General features: G+C 38.9%; 1 protein-coding gene across 2 annotated transcripts in view; it reads right to left on the reverse strand.

Annotated features, from left to right (window-relative positions):
• The window catches only part of efna3a (ephrin-A3a), a 90,549-nt gene that overhangs the window by 19,167 nt on the left and 46,185 nt on the right, over positions 1-25,197 (reverse strand). Inside the window, exon 1 of one of the 2 annotated variants that reach the window (XM_016676107.1) lies at positions 25,099-25,174. The exons of the other annotated variant lie outside the window; for it this stretch is intronic. Coding sequence (XP_016531593.1) covers positions 25,099-25,106 — 8 coding nt within the window. The 5' untranslated portion in view covers positions 25,107-25,174. Of the gene's footprint in view, positions 1-25,098; positions 25,175-25,197 lie in introns of those variants that run through there. 2 annotated transcript variants of the gene reach the window in all.

Below are 25,197 nucleotides of genomic sequence, written 5' to 3' on the forward strand. Positions count from 1 at the left end.
AAGACACCAGAAAAATGCTAATTGTGCAGGAGAGGCGACCAAAGTGGCTCATTTGCACATTTTAATGAGGTTAAAACCACATTAGCTTATATTAGCGTCCATAAATCAATCAGTCTCACAACTTATTAAAAGCACTTTGAAGAGAGGATAGTTTTCCCTCCCACAGAGCTCCATACATTACACTGAGATTTCAGCATGTTATGTTTCAGGGTTCTGAAATTATGTAAAACCAATTCGCAAAAAATTTAGCTAGAAATATCAAAGATTTGAGAACCAATAGATCCAAATGTATTATTAACTGAACAGCTAAGATGAAATATAAGGACAAGTGAACTAAAACAATACCACTGTCAACACCACCAATTCCCATTACTGTTATAATGACAATACTATGGGTTATTTTTATCAGATGTATAGAGATATGTAGATACTATAATATAAAAATGGTAAAGGGGCAAACTGAACTTTAGTAAATTTTAGTCCAATTAAAAAAGAAAAAAAAAAACCCTTTGGAAATGTTATCACATGTAGAATAAGAATATACTATGGCATGTAAGACATATTTTCCACAAAGATTTTTAAAGTATTTGCATCATTTCTGGGACAAATATCTCCAGTTTAGGGCATAAAAAAACAACTAAAATTTTAGATTTACAAAGTTACTTTTTATTGAACCCTCTAAAAAATTTAGCTCATTCAAACTAATTAACTCTAGAGGGAACAGACCGACTAATAAACAGAACATAAAGGCTGCAAAACCAAAAGCTTTCTGGTGCTTTTGTACAGAAAGTGTGTTTATGCTGAAAATTCTTCCCAAGGGGAAAAAAAAAAATAAAGAGTGTCCATCATGTTTTCAGCCTACACAGCTGACTGACAGCTTGCAGCAACATGTGGGGGAGGGGCAACAATACTATGTGCTTATTAAAACTGTATAAAAGTTCTCACTGTGTTTGACATCCAAATAAAGAGGAACTTAACGGCGTGACGGGAGCAGCTTTTTCAAAATTGTGATGCAGCTAAAGCCGACCCAAACCTGCTTTAACTCATTAACCAAACCTCAACTGCGGAAGAGCCGTTTGTTTCAAGCATAATCAGCACCAGAGCGAAACGAGGAGAGAAGAAACAGGAGGCGAGGCAGACGAGAGAAGAAAGCAAGAGCAAAGGATGGAGAGAAATGATGTAGAGTGTGTGGGTGAGAGGAAGAGAGGAGTCCCCCCTCAGGTGTTTTCCGTTATATAAGCCGTCCACTTAGTGGCACAAGACAAAAAGGTTGCCGGGTAGAGAGAAATGAAGAGCAGACAGGAGAAGAAAAGTAAAGAGAGGGAGGGGTGAATCAGACTTAATAAGTTAAGATAGGATGAGGAGAAGAGAAGGGAACAGTGAGGGAAAAATGCACTGCATGACAATAAAGAGCCATGAAAAGGACAGGAAAATCCAGAATGAGACATAATGCTTCCCTGGAATGAACATACATGGCAAGAGCCATACAGAGACCGGTGTCTCTTTTTCTTCCATTTTTTTTTTTATTTCTTTCCTGCAGCTCTTTCACTTTCCTCCTCTTTCCGCCCTGCATTGTCTCTGCCGTGATTTTTGCTGTCTCATCATCATTTCTCTGCGAGTGGGAGCGCACAGCTAGTTAGTAAAGGCTGCACAGGCTGGTGAAGACTGCCGGGGGAGGCGGCCTGCAGGGGGTGGAGTGAAAGAGCAGGGGGAGAGGTGGAGTAAGTGAAGAGGACAAGAGGATCAGACAAAGATAGCACCACTATACCTTACACATCTGCACAGAAGGGAGTCTTTGGAGAATACAGGAAGCAATAAATAACAGCGGCGAGGTCAGGATACAGTAGGAGACACTCGTAGTGCTAACAGAACATTTGGAGCGACTGCATTATATAAATGTAATAAAAAATAAGCTGATCATTCTGAAGACGTAACAAGATCTAAACACAATTAATTGTTACAGCGATCAACGTCTCTCCAGTTCCATAGTTTTGTGCTAAAAGACTTCCATAGAAATATTATCTGTCTATGTAAATAATGAAGAGCCCACTGCCCTGAACCCCACTGAAAACCTCCTGGTTATTCCACCAAATACTGATTTCTGAGTTAAAACGTTAGTATTGTTGTTTCTAAATGAATGTGAGCTTGTTTTCTTTGCATTATTCGAGGTCTGAAAACACTGCATCTTTTTAACTATTTTGACCATTTCTCATTTTCTGCTAATAAATACAAAATTTTTGCTTGGAACTTCAGAGACATGATGTCAGTAGTTCATAAAATAAAAGAACAATGTTCATTTTAGTCAAACATAAACCTATAAGGAGTAAAATCAGAGAAATTGATCATTTTAAGTGGTCTCTTAAATTTTCCCAGAGCTGTATACATGTAAATATATTCACCGTTTTATGGATGCCAGTAGTAAGCAGTACTGGAAGTGTAAATAAATTGCCAGTGGCACTGATCGTGATAACTTCTTATTTTTAAAATAAATAAATTTCTCCACTCTATTCATTTCTAGGTTATAATAGAGATGTTAAAGGCAACATATCATGCAAAATCTACTATTTTACCCCTTAAATCCATTTAGTTGTGTACTTGAAGTCTTTAGGAGTATCGAAAAGTAAAATGTAGTCTCTCCTGGTGCAGCCTAGCTTTCATTATATTCTGCCCTGGTTCTTTTGGCATTTTCTCTTCTTCTTCCCCGTTAAATAGTTGTATCTCTACTGCTAAACCTTCAAAGGGTTTGAAAGTGCTATATGACTCTGATGTCATTTTATTTCATTACTATCAAAGTAAAAAATGGTCGAACATGGTGGAGTGGAACACTCTGGAGAGGGGGCAGGGTGTTAAATGCCTTAGTTTCATTTAAAAGGACCAAACCGAAACAAGTTGCTTTCAGATGCACCTCAGGACAGGAGTAAAAGAGGAGAGGCATGTGCAGCTACAAAAACGAGGAACTGAGAGCAACGCATTGCAGTTCCACTTTATATAGACCACAACTGAATGATCTAAATGTGCAAAGGAAGAATTTGAAAGCGTATGTTCACGTTAAACACCAATTATTTTTGTATTTTATTTATCGAAGACATAATCAAACGGATCTCTAAAAGCAATACATCATAAACTGATTAAAGTAATTTAGACACATGAGTAATAAAACTGCTAATATCATTTCTAAGGCTTTGGGAATCCAGCAATCCACAATGGAGAAAACATAAAACAATGTTGAAGTTTCCTTGAGAGTGAATGGAAGACCAGAAGTATCAAAGATTCACCCAGGAGGTCACAAAAGAACCCAGAACAACATCTAACAACAGGGCAACAATAAGGTCAGAGTTTGCAAAATGCAAAAATAGAAAACATGGAGCGTCTTGATCACCGCTCAAATATTCTGTTGAGCGATGAGACAAAAGATGCTTGTCCTGTTACGTCTGATGCAAAACTAACATCATGTCAGAACATAGTGTTTTGGTTTGAGCCATTTGTTTTGCAGCTTCGGGACCAGAATGGCCTCATGCAGTTATTTCTGCTCTCTGCCATGAAAAAGCCTAAAGGACAGTTTGCAACCATAAAACTTAATGGGTGATGCTGCAGCAGGACAATGATCCGAAGCACCGGCATGTCCGTCTCTGAAAACATCACATCGTTTAGACTTAACTTTGATTTAAAAAATAAATAAATAAATAATTAAGTCTAAAGTATAAAAAATTCTGCAAAGAAGTCTGGGCTAAAATACATCCAACGCTAGATGGGAGCTGTTGCAGAAATGGATTTTTCTTAAAGAGACATGCATTACTTGGCTCCCCTGATGCTTTTCATGCTTCCACGTCTTCAGAGCAAATATGAGAATGGTTTTTATAAACAACAAATTACATAACACAAATAGGACTTTATTGCCAAACTAATCTATAATTAATTATCGGGGTAATTTGTTTTGATCTATTTCCATTATGCTTGCCATAATAAATTAGGAGAGTCTGTTAAATGTAAAAATCCTGCAGGTATGCTTCTGCAGCCTTCCCACAAGACGCAGTGTTGCAAGACGTTCCTCTCAGTAGTGATGAGGTCAGCTGGACAACATCAACGATGACCTTAAAAAAGGCCCTCCCCAGGGTAATCAACATCAGCCTCATCAGGAGGATAAACCACGGCTTTACAAACCACTGCAGCTCAAATGCCTCTCGCCAGGCCTCTGCTTACCTCCGCTAAGACGTTTACAATCAAGTCGGACGGACAAGCAACACTCTGCTGTTTTTTCTCTTTACCTCAGCGACTCATTACTCGGGCACCATGCGTCCAAAAAGACACAGACAAAACCTGCACACAAGCTCCATCTCCGGTGAGTCATCCCTGATTGAGTTAACGCTGCAATTAACGGGCCAGTTTACGACGCTTCGATCCAAAATGGAGGACGGAGAAACAGACGAGTGCTGAGCAAGTTAGTGGGAAGAGGCCGACGGCTGCATCCCTCCTCTGTTGCTATTAAACCGCAGGGAGACGTCCATCGCTCTCTTTCATAACCTTTCAGCCACTCTGGCCTCACAAAAACCGATGAACCTTTTTTTTTATATATATATTTAAAGATTTCCTCCACATGTCTTCCACCTCTCCCCATCCTTACGTTTGGCTGTGTTTTTCTTTCTTTCTTTTTTTTTTTTTTTAACATGTTTAGGTTCAGTTTTATTATAAAAACACTTTGTAATGAATGTTTAACGACACCAGTAACTGCGACGAGGTTCTGAGCAATAAAGCATCTTTTTGACCCCATGTGAGCCTGGATTTCTGCTTAAGTAATTGTGAGCCAAGGACACCTTGACAGAGTTATCCTTTTTCTAACCAATTACTTCGACAGCAATTTATTGATTTCTGTTCTCTGACTGGCCTTACCCGAGACGCAGACAGTTTTTTCTGCTGCTCCGTGAAGCTCTACGTCAGAATTACAATCTGAGGCAGAAAGTAAAGAACCGGGGAGAAGTACTGACACCGAACATCACAATGAGCTCATCATCCCCATGGTGAGACACGGGGGTGGCAGCAGCATGCTGTGGGGATGCTTTCTTCAGGAGAGACAGGGAGGATTATTGGAGTTGATGCGTGGAGTTTACAGGGCGATCCTGACAGGAACCAGAGAATGAGACTGGAGCTCATCCTCCAAATTCAACTGAGAATCTGAAGCAAGAAAACTGAGGCTTAGAGAGAGAAGCTCTCTAACTAATCTGATTAAGTTGAGCTATTTTGAAAAGAACAATGAGCATAAAAAATACTCTAAATGCTGGAAGAGGCTTAAAGGAGTTGGTTTTACAAAGGATCAAAATGAATACATAAACAAGCCACAGATATCAGGTTTTTTTAAAAAACATTTGAAAACTGTGCAGAATTTCGTTCCACTTCTGAGTGAAACAAGTGTTTGTCTACTAAATTAAATCCCAGTGAATTACATTGAATATCGTGCTTCCTTAAGTGATAAAAATGTGAAACAAGTCAAGTGTGAAGTATGAATACTTTTCCGAGCCACTGAAATAACCGTGAACTTATCGCTTAATCACTGGGATTTTAGATCAAACGCCACAAACTGCTTGCAGACATTAGCAGAGCTGAGACGCGTTGAAACGCCGAAGCTTTCAGACGAAGAATCGTTCTGGTAATTAATACATTAGTGAGAAGTCGTCTGGTCATGACATTTAATCGGCGCGCCAACAAAGATAAACTGAAACAGCTTCGTAAATAAAACAATAACCAGTCAGAGCTGCAGTCCCACCCTGACAATTGCTGGATGTTATCAGTCCGGTGTCTTATCCGTGAGCGAGGTGGGAGAGTTACGGATGGTTCATGCCACCCCGATAGCTGAAAGTGGACGTTTTAGTAAAATTGAATGTCTTCATCTCTGTGGTTCAGCCGCTTTGTGACTGTTTCCTTCAGCATCACTTCAAAAATGTCTGAGTTTTAGAGATCTATGCATCCTCTCAGCACCACGCATAAAAATGACTATTTTTTTCATAAATGACTCAGATTTACTAACCTTCAAATCTGTTTAAACTATAAAGATATTTTTGAGCCATTAGCTGGTATCCAATTTTCACTAAGGCTGTGGCTAAAATTATTGTTGTAATCGATTATCCTGATGATTAATAATTGAGTAATCAGATTTGTTTAGAAAAGGTAAACAAAACATCTTCGCTTTTCAAAATCAAGACACAGAAACTGTTTCACGTCTGCCAAATAAATAATAGCTGAGGTGAAATTCAGCCTTCAGTTTTTGCTTCTCGTCACCGAAAACTGAAAATCGAACATACGAATAGAGCGCTGATTAAACGGACGACTTCAGATGTTTGTTTGAGTTGTAGTCGTGAAAATAACGAAACTCGATCAACATAATAACGAGACTTCAGCATCTTCATCCTCTGATTTGATCACTTGCAAAGCAATACGAGTTGCAGTCAGCTTTACTTGAAGGGAATATGAACTGGCATCTCTTTTTTAATAATACATGCACTTTATGATGTTGTTTACTTACTAGACTTGCACAGAGTAACTTTAAATATCAGACAAAAATGCAGTTAAAATGTAAACATTGGCTCTCCTCCAACTCTGGTGGATAAATCCACCAGAGGACAGATGGCGTTTTATATTTGCTTTTATCGCAGCAGGGATGTTTGCAAAGAGAATCTGTGTAGCATTGTTTGATCCTGATCCCACTGCGGGTTTATAGGTGGAATAACAGTTTTCACCAGCAAAGTGTACAGTAATGAGACGTGTGGCAGCTCACATCATCAAAACGTTAAAAATAACCTAATAAGCATTTTCAAGCAAGGGGATGAGAGGACACTTTAATCTGTACAAAATACGTGAAATATAATATGAACAGATAAAAGTTTAACTTTAACAAAACAAAAACTAATTATGGAACAAAGAAATATCTGTCACTAATAAATAATAACAACAATAATAAAAAAAACTAGCGTGAATCCAGGCCGCATGGCGGGCACCATGAACACCTTAAAGCAAGAAGGTCGTAGGTCAGGGGTCTGTTTAGAGCTGCAAAATGTTACATGACTGTCAGAAAAAGTGACAGTTTGTAACTTTTAATAAATATCTACAGGGACGTTTGTAGTCATTTTTAAGGAACCGTCGTCTTATTTCTATTTTTAGAATAGAAGATGGATCCATTTTCTTCTATAAGCTGTTGATGCTTTTGGAAAATGACGTAAGTTTTTTTTAAAAAACCTCCTAGTTTCTAACCTAATGATAGAAAAAATTTAAACTGAGAAACATTACCAGTATTTTAGTGTCATTCTGTTTTTATCCTTTTCAACGAAACTTATTAAAGGCCATTGCAGAAGCTCCAAAGAACCACAGGTTGCTGACCGCCGACCCAGACGACCTGTCCAGGGTGACCCCACCCCTGCCGTCCAATGATCACTGGAGGTCGGCACCACTGTCTTTTAAATTAAGGATGAGCCGGTACAGACAGTGAATGGATGTGAAGCGGGAATGCTTTCTCACTTAATAACCGCAGACAGAAATCCTTCGTGGTAGTATCGCATTGCAGGCTGGCCCATACTCCTGGACGGTCCTTATTAGTGATGTTACCTGCTGAGTTATTGCTGTGATTATACTCTGCGACATGCAGATGAAAAAGGCATCCATCTCTTTGAAGGTGTGTTTCTAATTGTATCTCCCTATTAAAGGCTTTATCCCTCTCATCAGCTTCTCCAGCACAGAGTCAGATCAGCAGGATCATAAAAAAGCCCGAGTCGTTCACCGTTTTCCTGCAAAGGTCCAAAATCAACCTAATGAACTGAACCAACAGTTTAAATTGACAACGTATCGTGGGATTGTGAAGCAATGAGCGTAAAAGGATTTTCATGAGAATAGTTTAAGTTATGAGGAGTAAATTGAAGGCATTGTGGAGGCAGCTGGCAAAAGAGACAAAAACAACACTGACAGTGGCTGTGATTAATTTTCAGCGGGGATGAATACAGGAGGGACATGCAACTGGTTTTTGAAATGATAAATGAAACAGAAGGTGGCTTGTTGGATGGACAGATGATTCTTTTCTTGCCAAACACAAGGGGGACGAGGGGGGGGTAGAATTTGATTATTTGCATGAATGCTTGAATGTACGCTGATTTCATGATTGATATTCCCTTCTCAATTTTTCATAATGAGACTCATATTAAAAAAAATATATATGTATCTATATATATATATGTATATATATATATATATAGAGAGAGAGAGAGAGATATAGATAGATATATATTTTTTTTTCACTACCAAGTGAAAAAGTAGCTGTAGTACAGTTATTTAAGCAATATTTACATATGAAGTGATGATTCTGCATGCTCAAACATTTACGTCTGTGAATAATTTATGCTCCTGACCAGTCACTAAAACCGATGTGTACTCAGCGACATTTACAATTTAAGGTTGTGTTTTCCAACATTTTACCCCAGAAGCCCCATTTTTGCATCACTATAAAAGCTCACAAGAATTACAGATTTACAAGAATTACTTGCAGCAAATTTAAAAGCACTGAAGATCTGAGCCACAGTGAACGCAGAAAGAAGAGAGGCTGAGGTCTACAGCTGATTTATGACTGGTTGCAGAATGCTGTCACCGTCCAGTAGTCTGAGTTTTGCCTAAATAAGCATATTTGCATAATAAATATATTTTTTTTGATTTATGTTTAATTTTTAAAATCAGCAGTCTCAACTTAATTATAAATCTGATTGACAGCAGATGCATGAATAATGTATTTAATTGTGTAATTGTAGGAAGTTAAACAAATTTCCTGTCCTGGTCATGAGGTCTTCCAACAGAATATTAATCCAAATATATGACATATTATCAAATTAGGACCAAACTGGTTCACCTGATACAAAATCAAGCTTTTTCAAAGCCCATTTCAGACCTTAGAAGTAAATATTTCAAATAACCTGTAGGATACGTTAAAGAGATCATAAAAGAGGACCAACAACTCTGGATAATGAAGAGAGAAATGGTTAAAGATTCCTCTCTCTAACCTTGTAACACCAAACTAAATATTGTCCAATTGGCAAAAAGGCTCAAAGTATTGAAAACAAGGATGTCAAAGACCAAATCCTCTAAACCAGGGGTGTCAAACTCCAGTCCTCAAGGGCCGCTGTCCTGCAGTTTTTAGATGTGCCACAGGTAAAAACACTGGAATGAAATGGCTTAATTACCTCCTCCTTGTGCAGATACGTTCTCCAGAGCCTTGCTAATGACCTAATGACCTAAAAAAATAACATTAAGTTGTTGTACTGTACATAATGCATAGTGCAGAAACATCTTTTCAATCTCAACAAAAGACAAAGGAGAGTTTAAATAATGAACAATCTTAAAGGAAACATTCACGCTCATCAAGTAACCCAGAGTAAAATTCTCCTTTGAGTCGTGACAGACACTTCGGCTCTTTTTACTTCGCGTTATTCCAGGGAAGAGGTTCGTTTTCTGCTTTGTTCGTTTTGCAGTACAAGATTTTGACTTTAGAGAGAAACAGAACCAAAATAGAGACGGCAAAGTAAACAAAAAGCAACCCAGCAAGAGGAGCTGTGACAGACAATAGACAGTGCCATCAAGATGAATTCTTCACAGTACACACCCTCTGCGACTGTGCCAGGCAGCTCACGCTGGTCCACCAGGCTACGTCCAAACACAGACTGCTTATCCTGCCAATCTCCAGCTGTCTCGCTAAAGACGAGACCACAAACCCGAGAAAAGGTCTGAAAAGGTTGCACATTCAGGAAAACGCAGCAGAGCATTCGCACGTAAAGAAAAACGCTGCAGATTAGCTATTAGAGATGCACAAATGAGGACAACACTAGGAGGTGAGAAAATGTATGTAAAAACGTGAGCATGGAGTCTACAGAGAGCAACAGTGGCACTTAATGTTATCTGTGCAGAGCTTAGTATGCAGGCTTTGAAGTTCAGAGTGCGAGGGGCCGTGTCTGCTCTGCAGGAAGCCGACCGCGGCGGGGAGTTCATTTTTGATTTTTGATTTTTTTTTTTTTTAAGCTCCTTCTTAGGCCTGGCACACACACCGCCTTCTGAGCAAGTACAAAAAATAAAAAATAAAAGCACAGAGAACAATGGAGGGAGAGAGGGAGAAGGAGAAAAGTGGAAAGAAAGATGAAGGAAAATACTTCTGGGTCAGATTTAGACTGGACCACTTTCAGGCAGCGCCAGCCTAATGGAAGTAGAATAAATCGGGTATTTTATCTCCTGGACCCAGCAGCGGCAGGGCTTCATGTAGATACAAAACTCCTCCTGCAGGGACTCAAATGGACGCACTTTTAAGAAACGCGGACATGCTCAGTCATCACTACATGCTGTGGTAATTCATTCAGTATCATAATGTTATGACTGCCACAGTGACTCTGTTTGCATGTCTAACAGCCACACACAGAAGGTTTTTTGTCAGCATTGGTAGAAATGTGTAAAAAACTAAAAAATAATCCAACCTCTAACTTGAAAACATTCATCCGGTGAAGAAATAACGATATGCCAAGAAATTGTTGTCTTTACAAAATAACCATACTTTTTTAAGTTAGCTATTTTGTCTAGCACGCTAGAACGGGTAATAGTTATTTATTTCGAACATGATAGCAGTGTAAAGTAACAGACATGAACAAGGAATGGAAAAGATACATATTTCTGTACCACAATATTCGTAACACGCTTGAAAAGGAGCAGGAAGAAGTAAAAAACGTATAAATTCCTTCCCCATAAGATCATACCATGTTTTCAGATGGACCCTTTAAATCGAAAAAGGAAAGTATAGTAGTATAGTAATACAGTAATGCAGCATTTTATTTCTCCATAAAGTTTAAATTCGCCTTAACACAGAAACCCATTTCTCTAAGGCGCTTTCCAAATGGGAAAGGCCAGAGAAAGTGATTTTATTGCACTGATCTCTATAAATGAGAAAATTTGACAGACATTTTTTGCCTACAAGAAAAGGTTTCTCCTTCCTTCCTTCATTTATTTCTTTCTTTCCTTCTTTCTTGTTTGTTTATTTGTTTGCATGGGAACAAATATTAAGCATGAATAAATACTGGACACTACAACATTTATAGCCTTAGCTAGTTTGCAATTAATGTCCCCAGATGGGCCTTTAACAACACAGTCAGTTCAAATGTTATACATCACTTAAATTCAAAATTAACATAAAACAGGCCAGAATGAAGCAAGAGCCATCATGGACTGACTGTTAACCATCACTGTAAGCCTTTTGTTGCAGTTTAAGTCCTAAAAAAGCTTCTCTACAGCAACAACAAGATATCGTCCACAAGTTCAGGATGCATTTCTGTTCCAACCTTAAATATCACAAACATGTTTCCTGAAATGTACCAGGACTTTAACAGGGATTGTGTTTTCTGTCAGATGAGTCTAAGTTGAGGTTTTTGGTAAAAGTCCAGGAAGGTTTGATGTGAAACAAGGGATCAATAATCTCAAACTTTACTTGTAAATGTTTAACATTTGACTTTTCTGGATTATAAATCTCCTACAGTTTGTTAGCTTGGAAAGTAACTTATTTAACCAATTTATTTGGACTACTTTGGATTATGCTTTGCAGGTTTGTTGTGTTAACCATAAAATGATATTTAGCTCGTGATTAAGCTTGTGATCGTTTTTGTAAATAATCGTTTACATCGTCTCCGTGTGTAAAAAGATGCCTAATGAGCAAATGGAGCAAATGGGCGCAGCTGTGAAAGACAGCTCATTTTAGCTAAATATTGCACATTATTTCCTTTATCCATCTCCAATTCTCTGTGCAAACAGGCCTCCGGCTTGCACACCACAGCGGTCATGGAGTAATTATTTACATGAGCCACCAGAGAGGACTGATAAGAGCCTGTCCAGATGAGGAGAGAGGCTTTGAGGGGGGGAGAGGGGGGCGAAGGTGAGGAGAGTCTGCTCAGGTAGCATGTCAATCTGTGGCCCATTAGCAGGTGATGCCAGGCGGACAAGCTGAAAGCTGCTCCCAGGATGCAACAGACCCTCTCTCTTCTGAATAATTGACTGGCTGCTGAACACGTTTTCTCACTCTCCTTCACGGCCCTTTATCCGTTCACCTGCATGGTTTCCCTCCTTTGATTGTTCCATGTTCCCGTCTTTCCAAGTTGTGCGTCGCTCTGCTCAGACTAAAATCGCTCCAAATCCCCCCAAGGCTATGAATGGTGAATGTTGCCGGTACACATATACAGGAGGCACTTGTGTAACGGAGGACAGAAAGGAAGCGGCGTTCTGCAGCCGTTTGATATGGGGCATCTGGCAGCATGTTTATTTCTTCGGGACAGTTTCTAAAAAGGCAGCTCCTGGGGCATGAACACGGTGTCAGGGAGGGAAACTGGGATCACTGGGTGCAGTGGGAATGGAATATGAGAAAAAAAAAAAGATATATTTGTAGAAATGGAGCAAAAAATTTGTCTGGTGAGCAGATTAAGGTCAGTTTCAGCTTGATCAGGCCTGACCGGTCAGAAAAGATTTGAAAAACAAATTTAAAGCAAAAATAATAATAATAATAATAATAATAATTTGCCACCAGGTCACAGGAACAAAAATACTCTTTTAGTTTCTCTCACACACTCACCATGTGACATATCCTCTACATTAACAGTTCTTGGGTCTCAAACATAAATTTTCAAATATCTCAGTGAATTTTCAGCCCATCTCTGTCATCAAACTGGAAGCAGCGGTGATTTTTTTTTACACGGCGTTTGGGAAATGAAATCTCCATCTCTTAACACTAAGAGCTCCAAAATTGCACAAATCCCACTTTGGCCTTGAATGTTTTTGTTACTATTTAGAAAATTTCTTTACATCTTTATCTTCAACAAATGAAATATTGAGTTGCTCCGTGTGTCAAGTTTTTTAAGAAAAGAGATAATAAAACTCACAAGAGATTACAAAACTGCCAAGGTCATTTTCTTCCACAGTTTTCAATATCTCCCTGTAATGTGATAGTATTTTAAGATCGTTTTGTACCAATAACAGAATTAATTTCTTAGAATAAGATTTCAAATTTGGTGTTTCATGGTATAATTTAATGTCTCATTGTGCCTAGATAACATCTCATCTTTTTATTGTCTTATCTAAAAGAAGAGATTATGAATTTCTTTTTGCATAAGACAACTTCATCATGTTCACTTTATTTTAAAATAAGGAATCGTTCTTCACATATTTGAGGTGCCATTGCATCTGTAAGCTTGCTTTGATTTGACAACCCTTTTACATTCCGGGGTTTTGTAGATTGAAATATCTTATTGGTTTGAGAAAAATGTTAATTAAGAGATGAAGGACTTGAAGGTGTTCAAACAGAAACATTACTGATAAAATAAAACCAATCGATAAAGCACAAATCAATAGCGAATGACCAAAATGCTGCATGTAAAATGGCAAAGTGAAGCTGGAGCAGACGATACAATAAGCCACAAAGATCACAAAATATCCGGCAAAAATAAGAAAAACAACAAAACATATAATTTTAATAACGATATCCACTTTCAAACGTATCGAAAAGCAACGATGCTGAAGGATTATTCTGGACAGCTCAAAAGATTATTTTCTCCTTGTGATATAAAATAGTAAACTGATGACCTCATTTATGTTCTTTCAAATGCAACATGGAGTCTGAAAACATACAACTGTTTTCTATATTTATCCAGACTTGGAACATTCTAGAGTTTCGTAGATTTTAAGGTTGTGTACTGACCTCGTCTTTACAAAAAAAAAAAAATCATGACTAATTTTCATCTCATTATTATTACAATCTTATAAAAGAAAATCTTATTATATTTTGGAAACTAGCCAGAGCCCCAGATTTCTGAAAACCGGAACTGTAGCAACTTTGTGACGCGGCGCGACGCATTATCCCGAGGAATCAAATAAAATCCAAATATCCCCACCCCTTCATTTCATGAGAAGCGCAGCGTCTGGCGGGGGCCATTAATGAATGCTGCCTCATGCCATCTCCTAATGGAATTGCCTCGTCTTGGACTTCGCTGCTGTGACACCGGCTCAGCAGTGGCAAAAAGATTACTGGAAAGATTAAAAGACAGAACAAACCGCAGTCTGAGCATGACAGGCAGCCAGGCGAACAGATCACACATTAGATAATTGGTGCAAAAGAAAGAGCGACAGAGAAAAAATCCCTCGTCTCTGCCTCATTTTTTTTTAAACTAGGGTTTAGAGATGGTGGGCAGAAGATCCCCCGCCTGGCGCGCTGTCACACCTCCACAGTGAAAACTGTTTGAAGAAGCTGGAACAAAGCCTGCCTGCGGTGAGTTATGATGTCTGTGTGAAAATGTTGCCTTTTCTCCGACGAGCGATGGGTCTGATGCCAACAGCTTACTCGGCCATTCTTCATGCAGCTGGTTAGATTTGGTGAACACACACTGCAGGTTTTACAGAGACACAAATACAAGCACACACACTTCCTGCATCCCTCCCTCCATCCAAACCAAACCAACCCCCCTCTTCCTCCAGCACACATCCAGTCCTCATCGCCCCCTCTTCCTGCACCAGCGCCTCTTTTTCTTCTGCCTCCCCGCTCGCCCCCACACCATCTCTCCATCTACATCGTGTCATTATCTCCACCGCCATCTCTTTCCAGCAATGAACTTGTGCGCTTTCATAATTCATGGAGTTGTTCTTGTGGCCCAGGCAGCCATGTCCAATGTGAATCTGTGCGCCTCAAAGGCTCGCTCAGCCTGAACCCCCTCAGTTGGGAGGGTTGCTGCTCCGCGGGCTCCTGGGGCTCCTGGGCTCGTCGTACAAGGCTGAGCCAGCCCGCTCGATCACACCTGGATCTACCTGCTGCACAGGCAGATTGATTGTTTATACTTTCACACACATTTTTATTTTATTTTTTTCAAGGAGACCTTGGTTTTATGTAGTAAACAACAAGCCTGGGGGAAAGTAATGTAGTGTTTTTGTAAGCTTGGACACGTTTTTAAGGTTGCGGAGCTCCACTTTCAGGTATTAGAACAGAACACACTCTCTGTGGGATAAGTAACATCTCACCAATAAACAGAAATGCACTAAGTCACAGTTTATTTCTCAGAAATGCTTTTCTTCCCATAAAAACAGTCCGGATATTGTTTAGGGTGCAAAGGTCTCCAAATGATAGTCCAATCCTCAACCACTCGGAAAACTTTTCTGCCAGTTTTCAAACGCTACCACTGGATGAGTGTTGTGAATTGGCATCAATCCTCGCTCGGTTTTAATACACTCAAGGGAATCTATGTTATATTTTTGAAAAGTTTGTTTATTTCAGTAGCTCAGTTCACTAAATGAGACACATAAATCAATAATTAAACCCTCAGATTGACGTTTTCAGGTCTTTATTTCTGATACTTGTGATAATTTTCTGCTTACAGCTAATGGAAATATAACATTTAAGAGGAAATTATCACATCAAATCAATAAAAAAAGCTATTTTTAATACATAAATGTGGGATTAATGAAAAGTATGTTTAATACCTGCTTAAAGCTTTTATAAACAGCATGTTTTTTACATATATTTGTTAAGACAGTCACGCTGTCATGACAGTGTAACATGAGATAGCAATCTATTGAATATAACTACACCACAAATGCTGGTTGAGACATATGTGGCCCATAAAACCATCTTATTTACGATGATTTACCACCATCTAGTGGTTATAGTGTGAACTACAACAGGGATGGTATCCTCTCACTTTTCTATTTTAAATGAAATTAATTATTTAACTGCATTATTTGGCACTGCAAAGCCCCCTGTCTTATGTTTATGCTTCTCCAAGAAACAGTGTCCTGACGCTAAAACGTTTGGATGCTAATTTATACTTTGGCCATTTGATTCACAATAAATCTTGTGTTCAAAATGTAGCATGTGAAACAAAAGAAAAAAACAGAGTCCTGATTCATTTTATACCTTCAAATCCACTGTAACACAGACATTTGGGTTCATATAATCCGATTAAACCTCTACACCTCCAGCTCCCACAGCTGGACTTTGCTTCTCCAACGCCCTGCAGACATGAGTGACAGCTTCATGGACACATGTTGAACACCAACACACGGCGCCTCACAGCTAAGCCCAAGTGTTGAACACGCATGCACCTTCAAATCAGCAGAACGAAAAGGAGACTCGTTAACCACTTTAATCAGTGTTAATCACTGCAGACTCTCCTCACTGTCAAGGCTGTGACGGCGTCTGTCTGAGGAGGAGACGGAGAGAGAAGAGGCAGGAGAAAAGGGGCGAGGGGAGGAGAGCGCAGACAGACTGGGTGGAGCAGGGCGTGGGGGCAGGAGGTGTAAAAATACACACGCTGCCCGCAAAGCGGTGAGCTACTGCAGATTTGATAAAGTTTATCTCATTTTTCAAGGTCTGTTTTCTTGAGGTCTGCGCTGTTGAACCGACTCACGTTGACTGGGTTTAATTTCAGCCGAAAGAGACGGGGGCCGGGGCAGGAGAGCGTACGGAGGGCGAACGGAGCAAGAATGTGTGAGAGGTAGCCAGGCAAAGATAGTAAATGAAAAAAAAAGAAGAAAAGAATGAGATGAAGGAATATAGAGGGCGAGATAAGAATTGTGTTGAACGGTGGGGTAGTGTGCCCCGGCATGGAGATAGCGGAGAGGTGAACCGCTTTAAGCGAGGCAGAAGAAGAAAGGGATGTAGAGACGGACGGCAGCAAAGGAGAGAAAATTGAAAGATGAGAAGACAGATTATTAGGAGATGTGTAATGCATAAATAGCTGGTGACAAAAGGAACAGTTTCAGTGAATTCACAGTGAATGTGGGGGGGGGACACCAGCGGCAAAGGCAGAGGGGAGGACGGAGAAAGTCACCGACAGATTGGCTTTATCAATATGCAACAGAAATATGGGTGCTATGAAATGGACTGTGGCCTGCGTGCTTTCACTGAAACTTTAGTCCAAAGCTTAGGAGGTTACACAGGCAGCCAGTAGGAGCACAGACTGAATAATAATGTCTGTGTGCGGTGATTAGAATTTCAGATAGACAGGCAGAGCGCCTAATGCAGCCGTCCTGTGTAGCGAGGCATGGTCTGAATGTGACCTTATGAGTGTAAAGACAGGAAACTCAAACAACTCTCACACTCAGCCACGTGTGCATATGTGTATATGTGTATATTGATATGCGAGCAAATTGAACCAAATCAAAGTACAGAATGTTAATGTCTAACTTTATATGTTTTACGGTGGCCATATGACGCTTTCTACACTTCATGGCAAAACCGCAATCTGCCAAGTATTTAAACAGAAATGTTATGCAGCAGAGCAATGCAATCCACTTGTGAAGTGAAAATAAAACTTATTTTTATTATTTTTTTAACAAACTAAAGTCAGAAAAGTGTGGAAACAACATGTTATGTTTTAATTGCAGCTGGAGGGTGTCATTTTGTTTCTTTTCCAGAACCTGAAAATCTAGTAATTACAAATTCTATCCAATCTTCTCTGCAAAATAGATGCAGATGCAAAATATGTGTTGTCATTGGTGGATGGATCAAGTGTGAAAATCAATTTAGTTTCTCAGTCTAATTTATGCCTGGGCTTTGATTGGGTTATTTTAATATAAGAATATAGTTTCCTGTAAACCATTTATCGTTGCTGTTCTCGTTTTATGTTCAGGGAGGATGTCTTCCAACAAAGGCACAATTATTTTTAAGTCTCTGACACAGTTTCTTCCAGAAATGCTCCAAATTGAACTCCATCCATCTTGTCCCTGGTAAGAATAAAGCCAGTTTTCCCACAGGATGATAGTGCCGCCACCGTGTTTCACCAAGTAGTGGAGAGGTGATTGTTACAGCTATTTATTTTACATTACTATTATTATTTCTCTACCTAATAGTGTTTAGATATACACTATTAAGCTCATCTAGGGCCAAGTGCTGCATTAATTGTGTAAACGGTTTTATTCAGTTTCTAAAACACAATAAAAAATGCAAATAAACAAATAATTCAATTAATTTTTTACATAAGAAAATAAATGAAAATGAAATACCAACATTTATTTGGTTATTTGTAGCAAAGGATGCATCTGCAGGTAAAATAAAAAACACTTCTAACTTCAACATATGAAAAGTGCAACCCTTTCTGTTTGACTTAACATTTATACAGCACAGGGTTGGTCCTTTTTTTTTATTAACTGATTAATAGTTGGCTTGCCAAATGTACTCAGGAGAAGTTTTTTTTTTTGTTACGTAATTTTTTTAACAAGGTGAAGCTACAATTGTTCCAATTCATGAGTTACGATTGAACATATTTATTGTCAAAGAAGTTTAAAAAATAAATAAATAAATCAAAAATCGACATATTTTTGTACAGGTTTTTCTTAATTACTGCTCTGACTGTGTTGTTCTTTCAGAAAATTGTCTTTTTTGAAGTCTGAATACTCCAGTTAACAATTAATCAATTACTAACTTAGTTGACGTTTCTTTCAATAATTGATTCATTAAAAGACACACTTTTTGGATTTTTTAGTGAGAAGCATCATTTTTCTCCACTTTAGCGACCTTCTTGGTTCGACACAAAACACCCCAACAAATATGACTGAAGTTTTATGTTTGAGTTGGTAAAGTTACAAAATGAACAGATGTCCTTTCTGAGAAGTCTCTTTGTTGGTGGTTGGTAGGAAGAGGCAGACTGGGAGGGAGAGATGAGCCATGTCATCAGGAGGAACCAGACAGAAGGGCAGAGATCAGGGCAGGAGCAGGAGGTGAGCGGAAATATAAAGAGATGGAGGCAAAGAATAAGAAACAAAGGCAGAAATAAGAAGTAAGAAAAGGGAATGGAGGTTAAATCCCTCGTTGCATCCTTGTCAGTCTTTATGATCATCTATTCCTCGTCTCCTTTCTATCAGCAACTCGGTAACCTTCAGCGCAGGACCCAAGTAGGGGATGATGAATTGAGACGGAGAGCGGCGAGAGGATGGAGATTAGCTAACACACAAAGATGATGAAAAATGACAAACACAGAGAGAGAGAGAGGGAGGGAAGGGAGGCGGAGAAGGAGGAGAAGGCAGCAGAGGAAGAGAGGAGGTAAAAAGTGAGGGGAGGAAAGGTGACATTGAGGGAGGAGGAGAGAAAGCCGCTGGCTTTTAGCTGGAGGACGGCCACAGGATGACATTAGAGGAACGCTCTTTGGCTGCTCCTGCTGGGAGGTTCTGCACACGGGCGCACACAAACAACGCAGGGAGAGCGGCGGCGGGTAAACAGACGCACGAACCGCCGGTAAAAATAAGCACCTGGTGCTGCATACTCATGCCTCATAATCTGCAGGGAGCCTCCTCAACACCCCTGGTCTGGTTTGTGTGCTGGGCTGATAACCTTCATGGTAACTGGGCTGAACACACACACACACACACACACACACACACACACACACACACACACAGGATGACAACAGGTCTGCACAACTGGAAAAACAATAACTTCTTCTGGCTTGTGCAAAATAATCTCACTACTGATCAAATTATAAGCAATAAAAATGTCCCCTTTGATATTTCAGATAAAGTTAGTGCTTTACATTTACATGTACATTACGAACTGTACATGTCAGAGTATCTGCAGTGTAGGGCTGTCGATGTTAACATGCGATTAACCTGAAAAGTTTCACACGTTTACATCGTGCAGATTAATCACATCACTTATGAGTTAAATTAATTCAAAGCAGTGTGCTACCTGGTCTTGTTCTGATTCAACAATGAAGAGTTACAAACGTGAGTGAAAGAACGAGTGGGATGAAGGAGACCGGCGATGTCAGTAGCATGTTACACTTTAAAAAAATGCCACAGTTAGAATGGGCCACCCGTCTGAAGATGTGATAGACCCGAGTTCGAATCCCGCCCTCACTTTCTTTGCCCCGTTCTATAGATTACTGTCAAATTAAGTCCACTAGAGCCAAATAAATCTTAAAATAAATACCAGCACTAACAGCTTTTGGATAAAACCAAGGCAGAATGTAGTCTGCTTGCCAAAACGATGAGCTATCCTTCCACTGAAGAACATCAAATTTACAGAAACATTTCTAGAAACGTGTTTTAAAACTTCCTGAATATGACCTGCAAAACTGAGGAGGCAATAGAAGATCTTCTTAAACATGAAATAAAATAATTTTGAGCTTAGAAAGTTGAGCACATTGATTACTCATGATTCAGCACTGCAGCAGAGTGTGATTCAATCTGATTAAAATTTTTTATCAGTTGAGAAAAATGATGAAAATGTTTTCAATTTTACATACAAACATTTTTATGAAAAATGTTTTCATCAAAATGAAACATTTTGATAAAGAAAATCAAGATTTTTAATTTTTGAAAAATCCAACAATAGATTTTTATTAGTATTATTATTTGCAGTGTTGTGAAAAAGTGCTTGCGTTCTCACTGTTTACTATTTTATCTCTCCTAAGTGTTTCAGATCTGATTTTAAACCAGAATTAATACAAAACACTGTGGGAAAAACATTTCCACTGGCCGAATGATAATATTAATTTCCCTCTAAAACTAACAACAGTATTTGTAGAAACTGAGTCCTGTACATCTCTGGTGAGTCATTTCTGTCCACTGTTTGCAAATTAGTTTTAATTTTGCTATATGTATGAGGAGTTTGATTAGGCCCATGCTGTGGCATCTCATCCAGATTTAATGGTGGACTTTGATAAGGCCACTGAGGAACCTTCATGTTGGGACTTTTTTAGAAAGAGAAGCATTCTTCCAGATTTTCTGCTGCAGAGCATAAATAAATAAAAACATAGTCCCGTCAATCACAGGAAGTCGTCCTGATCCCGACGAAACGCAGCAGCCCTAAGAATCGAACCGCTGCCATGATGAACATGAATTGTCTTTTCCTTACCGTCACATTTGTTTGGGTTTTATTTGTGTGAAAGTCATTTTCTCTTGTGGGTTGATTATGTTCATAGTTGTGGCTTTTTTCTCTTCGTTTCTTCGTATCTATTGTTGCACTTTGGTTTCCGTATCGTTTTAGTCTCAGTTCGGCTCCTGTGATAATTACTCTATTCCCTCAGTTTCTCTGCTCTCTCTCTCTCGACTGAACCACATGTTCCCTGGTTAGTCGATCTGCTTCTTTATGCCTTTGCTTTGAAGATGTTGATTTTTCTTTGTTTCCTGTTGAATCCCTCCGTCTATCATGTATGATTACCTATTCTGTCTTTGCTCTATGAACCTGTAAGTTTCCTTTTTGTCATCATTATGCATCAGTCACAAATGGAATTGACAAAAAGTTCCAGTTTTCTTTAATCAGTCCTCAGAATATTTTAAATTAATTTTTATTAAATATTCAGGGATTCTGAACATGTTTTATTATTATTATTATTTGTTTTGTGTTTGGAAAGTGTGAACAAACTGCTGTGTTGTTTTTGTTTGTGTAGTTTTTGCCTTGAAGCTCACCTTTGGCCAGTCTTTGTTTTATTGCTGAATTGTGAAAACTGACCATAACTGAGACACTAAGTCCTGCATTACTTCAGATGTTTTGACCTCCAGGATGAGTCGGTGATGCGCTCTTGGAGTAATGTTAGTAGCGACTTCTGGGAAATTTCACCACTGTTCCACGTTTTCCCCAGTTCTGTATAGTGGTTCTCATTGCAGTTTACTGGAGACCCAAAAGGCTTTGTAAGTCGAGACGCCAGCAGCTATTTTCTCTATCCGTTTTTTAATTTCTTAAAAATTGAGTCATGGATCATGAACTACTACTTCATGCTGTCAGACATTAAAGTGATTTGCTGGTTCTATATGTTCGGCAGTAGACAGATCCGGGTTTCGCAGCAAAATTGGGAAGTGAAGCAATATAAGACAAGTTACACTTTCAGCGAAGATTTAACAAGGAAAGCAAAAAAAAAAAAAATCCAAATATTCTTTGTCTGAATTGAGAGTAGATTCATGATCAGAAACAAATAAAAAGTTCAGCTAATATCTTTAATCCATCTTTCTATCCAGTTAAAAACAGAATATTTAACATGTTGTAGCCTCAGTTAACGTTACTGGATTACATTTTAGTTTTCCGTTTGTTATGGGGCTGATATTACTTATTACTTTCTGTACATTGAACTAGTAATGGCATTTAATTATGATGATTGGTATTGGAAGTGAATCATCCATTGCTAAAAAGCACATTTATGAACAAATAGAATAATGGTATAATCACAGTATCCGTGGTGATATAAAATGACTTCCATATATGTATGCAATTCATCGAAAGCTTTAAATTCGCCTGTAGTTTCCAGACTGGTGTTTGACTAAACGGTGCCATGCTGACTTCAAATTAATTCCATTACTCAGCAGCAGAGAGAAAAAGTGACTAATTCTAATTACCATCTATGCTGGAACAAAGTGACTTTTTTTTCTAACATTTCTGTACTTTTAACAACCAATAAAATCCATTTTATAACAGTGCAAAACTTGAACTATTGCATTAAAAAGTTTAGAAAATATACTGCAAAGCATCAACATCTAACTACAACTAAGAACAGAACTTTAAGGATCGACTTATGATGAATTTAGACAGTTTGAATATATTTAAATAATTGCTTTAGTGTCAGTGGTTGCCTACAGGTAAATACACAGCAGGTGTAAAAGTAAGAGTTGTTTTCTATTTAAATTTTAGTGGACAAAAGATGAAAATGTTGATCAGAAAATTTGAACCGATTTCCGATCACTTTCAAACATGTATTATGCTTGTAATGAAGATTCATGGGCAGTAAAAGGCGATGTGGCACGTTTGCCAGTCACACCGATCCTTTAAAATCAGACAGCAAAGATAGCAGAGAAAGCTTTGTCGCTAAAGGAGAAAAAAGTTATTTTTTTAACCACCTCTTTGAATAAAAGCAAAGCAAAAAAAAGAAAAGTGCAAGTCTGAAAACAAAAGGTATAAATACTGTTTATGCCTTTATAGCTCAAACTGATTCATGTTGATCATCCAATCTGTCTGAGATGTCTGGTTTACAACTGAAAACTACCTCAAAAAAGAATAATTTTAGACCAGAAAGTAAGGAATGTGCCCCGTGCATTTCCAACTGTGTCTGATTTGAAATGATTACTGTATTTTTTTATTTTTTATTTTTTGCAGCATCATAGCTGCTGTGTTGCAAAAATTCTTGAAGACCATATTTTGTGCTCCATCTCAAACCGAACCATCCACTGTTTTACAGAATATGAAAGCAATTATTTCAATCAAACTTTAGGGCTCGTCGAGATCAAACAGAACACAATCATGAGAGTAACCTTTCCACAAATAGGCGGAGAATGAGCGAGAGTGAAAAGATTATCCGAAAGGGGAAAAAAACTGAATCTGAGGGAAGAAAAGCAGCATAATGAAAGGAAGGGTGACTCATTTGGTGATGAAAAGAGCACTACGCTTATTTTCCAAATTGCCCCCATTTCCACACGAGCCACCTGAAGCCCACAGCGCACACACCAACAACTCGGCGCCCTCTCCCTCGGAGCGAGGCATGAACGAGTGGAGTGACAGACAAGTGGAGCCGATGGGCTCCCTCCCCAGAGAGGTGGGACGGGGGGGGGACGCGCTCATCCGCACTGATCTTAAAACAACAACCTCCCTCCTTTTAGCCGGCTCCTTTTTTCCCTCCCTTCCAGCTCTTCTCCACTTCTTCCCTCTCCTCCTTGACTTCATCTCTCGCTGCCCATTTGCTCTCATTTGCAGCTCCGTATTCATCACCCCGTTCTGTTTGTCTTCTTGATTGCCGAGGTTCGGCACACTGTTTGCTCTCGTTCGTTCTCGCTGCAGCTCCACATCAATTATTGCTTCTCATCCCCTCACCGGTTATTGTTGCTCTTTCAGGCATTCATTTTTCACTCGGTCTCTTCAATGCGATCACTTTTTCATGACACACTTTATGTCTCATTAATGCCAAATGAAGAATCCTGAGCCCTACTCTAGTTTCAAGCAGCATTTCCTCTGTTTTTTGTGCCTTGTGTTAATGCTTTTTGGTGCAACTTTTTATAAATAAATGGCCTCATTCATTCATTGCACTTTTACCTTTTCTCGTCTCTGTATGAGTGAGGCAGTGACAAAGAGCAGAGCAACAAAACCAAGACTTTTAGTTGCAAACTGCGCCCTTGTACAGCTTTATATCTCACATGGAACCAGGTCAAAACGCTGACAAATGTTTCTGACACCTTGTTGAATCTATTCAATTATAAACAAGAGGCACAGAAGACAACAGGTCCAACCCAACAAGATGCACCTAGTAAGGCAGACATAGATTAAAAAGAAATCTTTAACCTTATATGACCTTCTTTTTACTGGAGTAATAAGTGGATAGTCAGTATTAGGGATCACAACCACCTGCTGAAATCTGAGTGCTTGAGATCCCCCCTAAAAATGTCTGTTTTAATAGTTCAAACACCAAATATATCTTAATATAAATCAGTATGGACAGTGGAAACCCTCTTTGTACTTGGAAGTGTTTTTCTGAAAGGATTATAATTCTTAAGCCCCAGATTTACTTTGACTTTTTAAATAAGACTGAGACGAGTTTTGGGTTTGACTGACTAATACATCAATAACGAAATATATACTGTAATAAATGTGTGATCAATATCAACAGAAAATACGTCCGTCTGAATGTTCAATAATTTCACTGAACTCTGTTCCAGAACCGCACAGCATTCTGGGGGATTTAGAGGAAAAGCTTTAGCTGCTTAATCTCTATCACAGCGAGCTAAGCAAAGTTGGTGGCATCAAGTAACTCACTCACTCTTTGGTTACCTAGCAACTCAATTGCCCTCGGTTACCTAGCAACAACCTGTTGAGTGACTGTAGTTGTTCCGGGTTTGGCCATCATGCCTCATGGCTGCTTAAAAAGAAGTGAAAGGAGAAAATGAGTAAAAAAGAGAATAAAACAGAAAATGTCATGTTACCAGTTTGGCAGTATCTCAGATATTTAAAACTAATTATTAATTATCGATATTGACTGATATGAAACCTTTATATTGTGACACTTTTTGTTTACCATATTATCCAGTCCTTCTAACATTTTGGGGCCTGACGGACTGAGTTGGAGGATCCGTTGTTGTTAATAGGGAAGTCCAGGTTACCTTTTCATCCGTTACCTTGGCGACCTGATCTTGGCCAGACAGAAGATAATGCATGAATGGACAATGATGAATGCACTGTTTCTTTGGATCAACGAGTCT

The sequence above is a fragment of the Poecilia formosa genome, unplaced genomic scaffold (assembly GCF_000485575.1).
Source record: "Poecilia formosa unplaced genomic scaffold, Poecilia_formosa-5.1.2 Scaffold127, whole genome shotgun sequence".
Lineage (NCBI taxonomy): Eukaryota > Metazoa > Chordata > Actinopteri > Cyprinodontiformes > Poeciliidae > Poecilia > Poecilia formosa.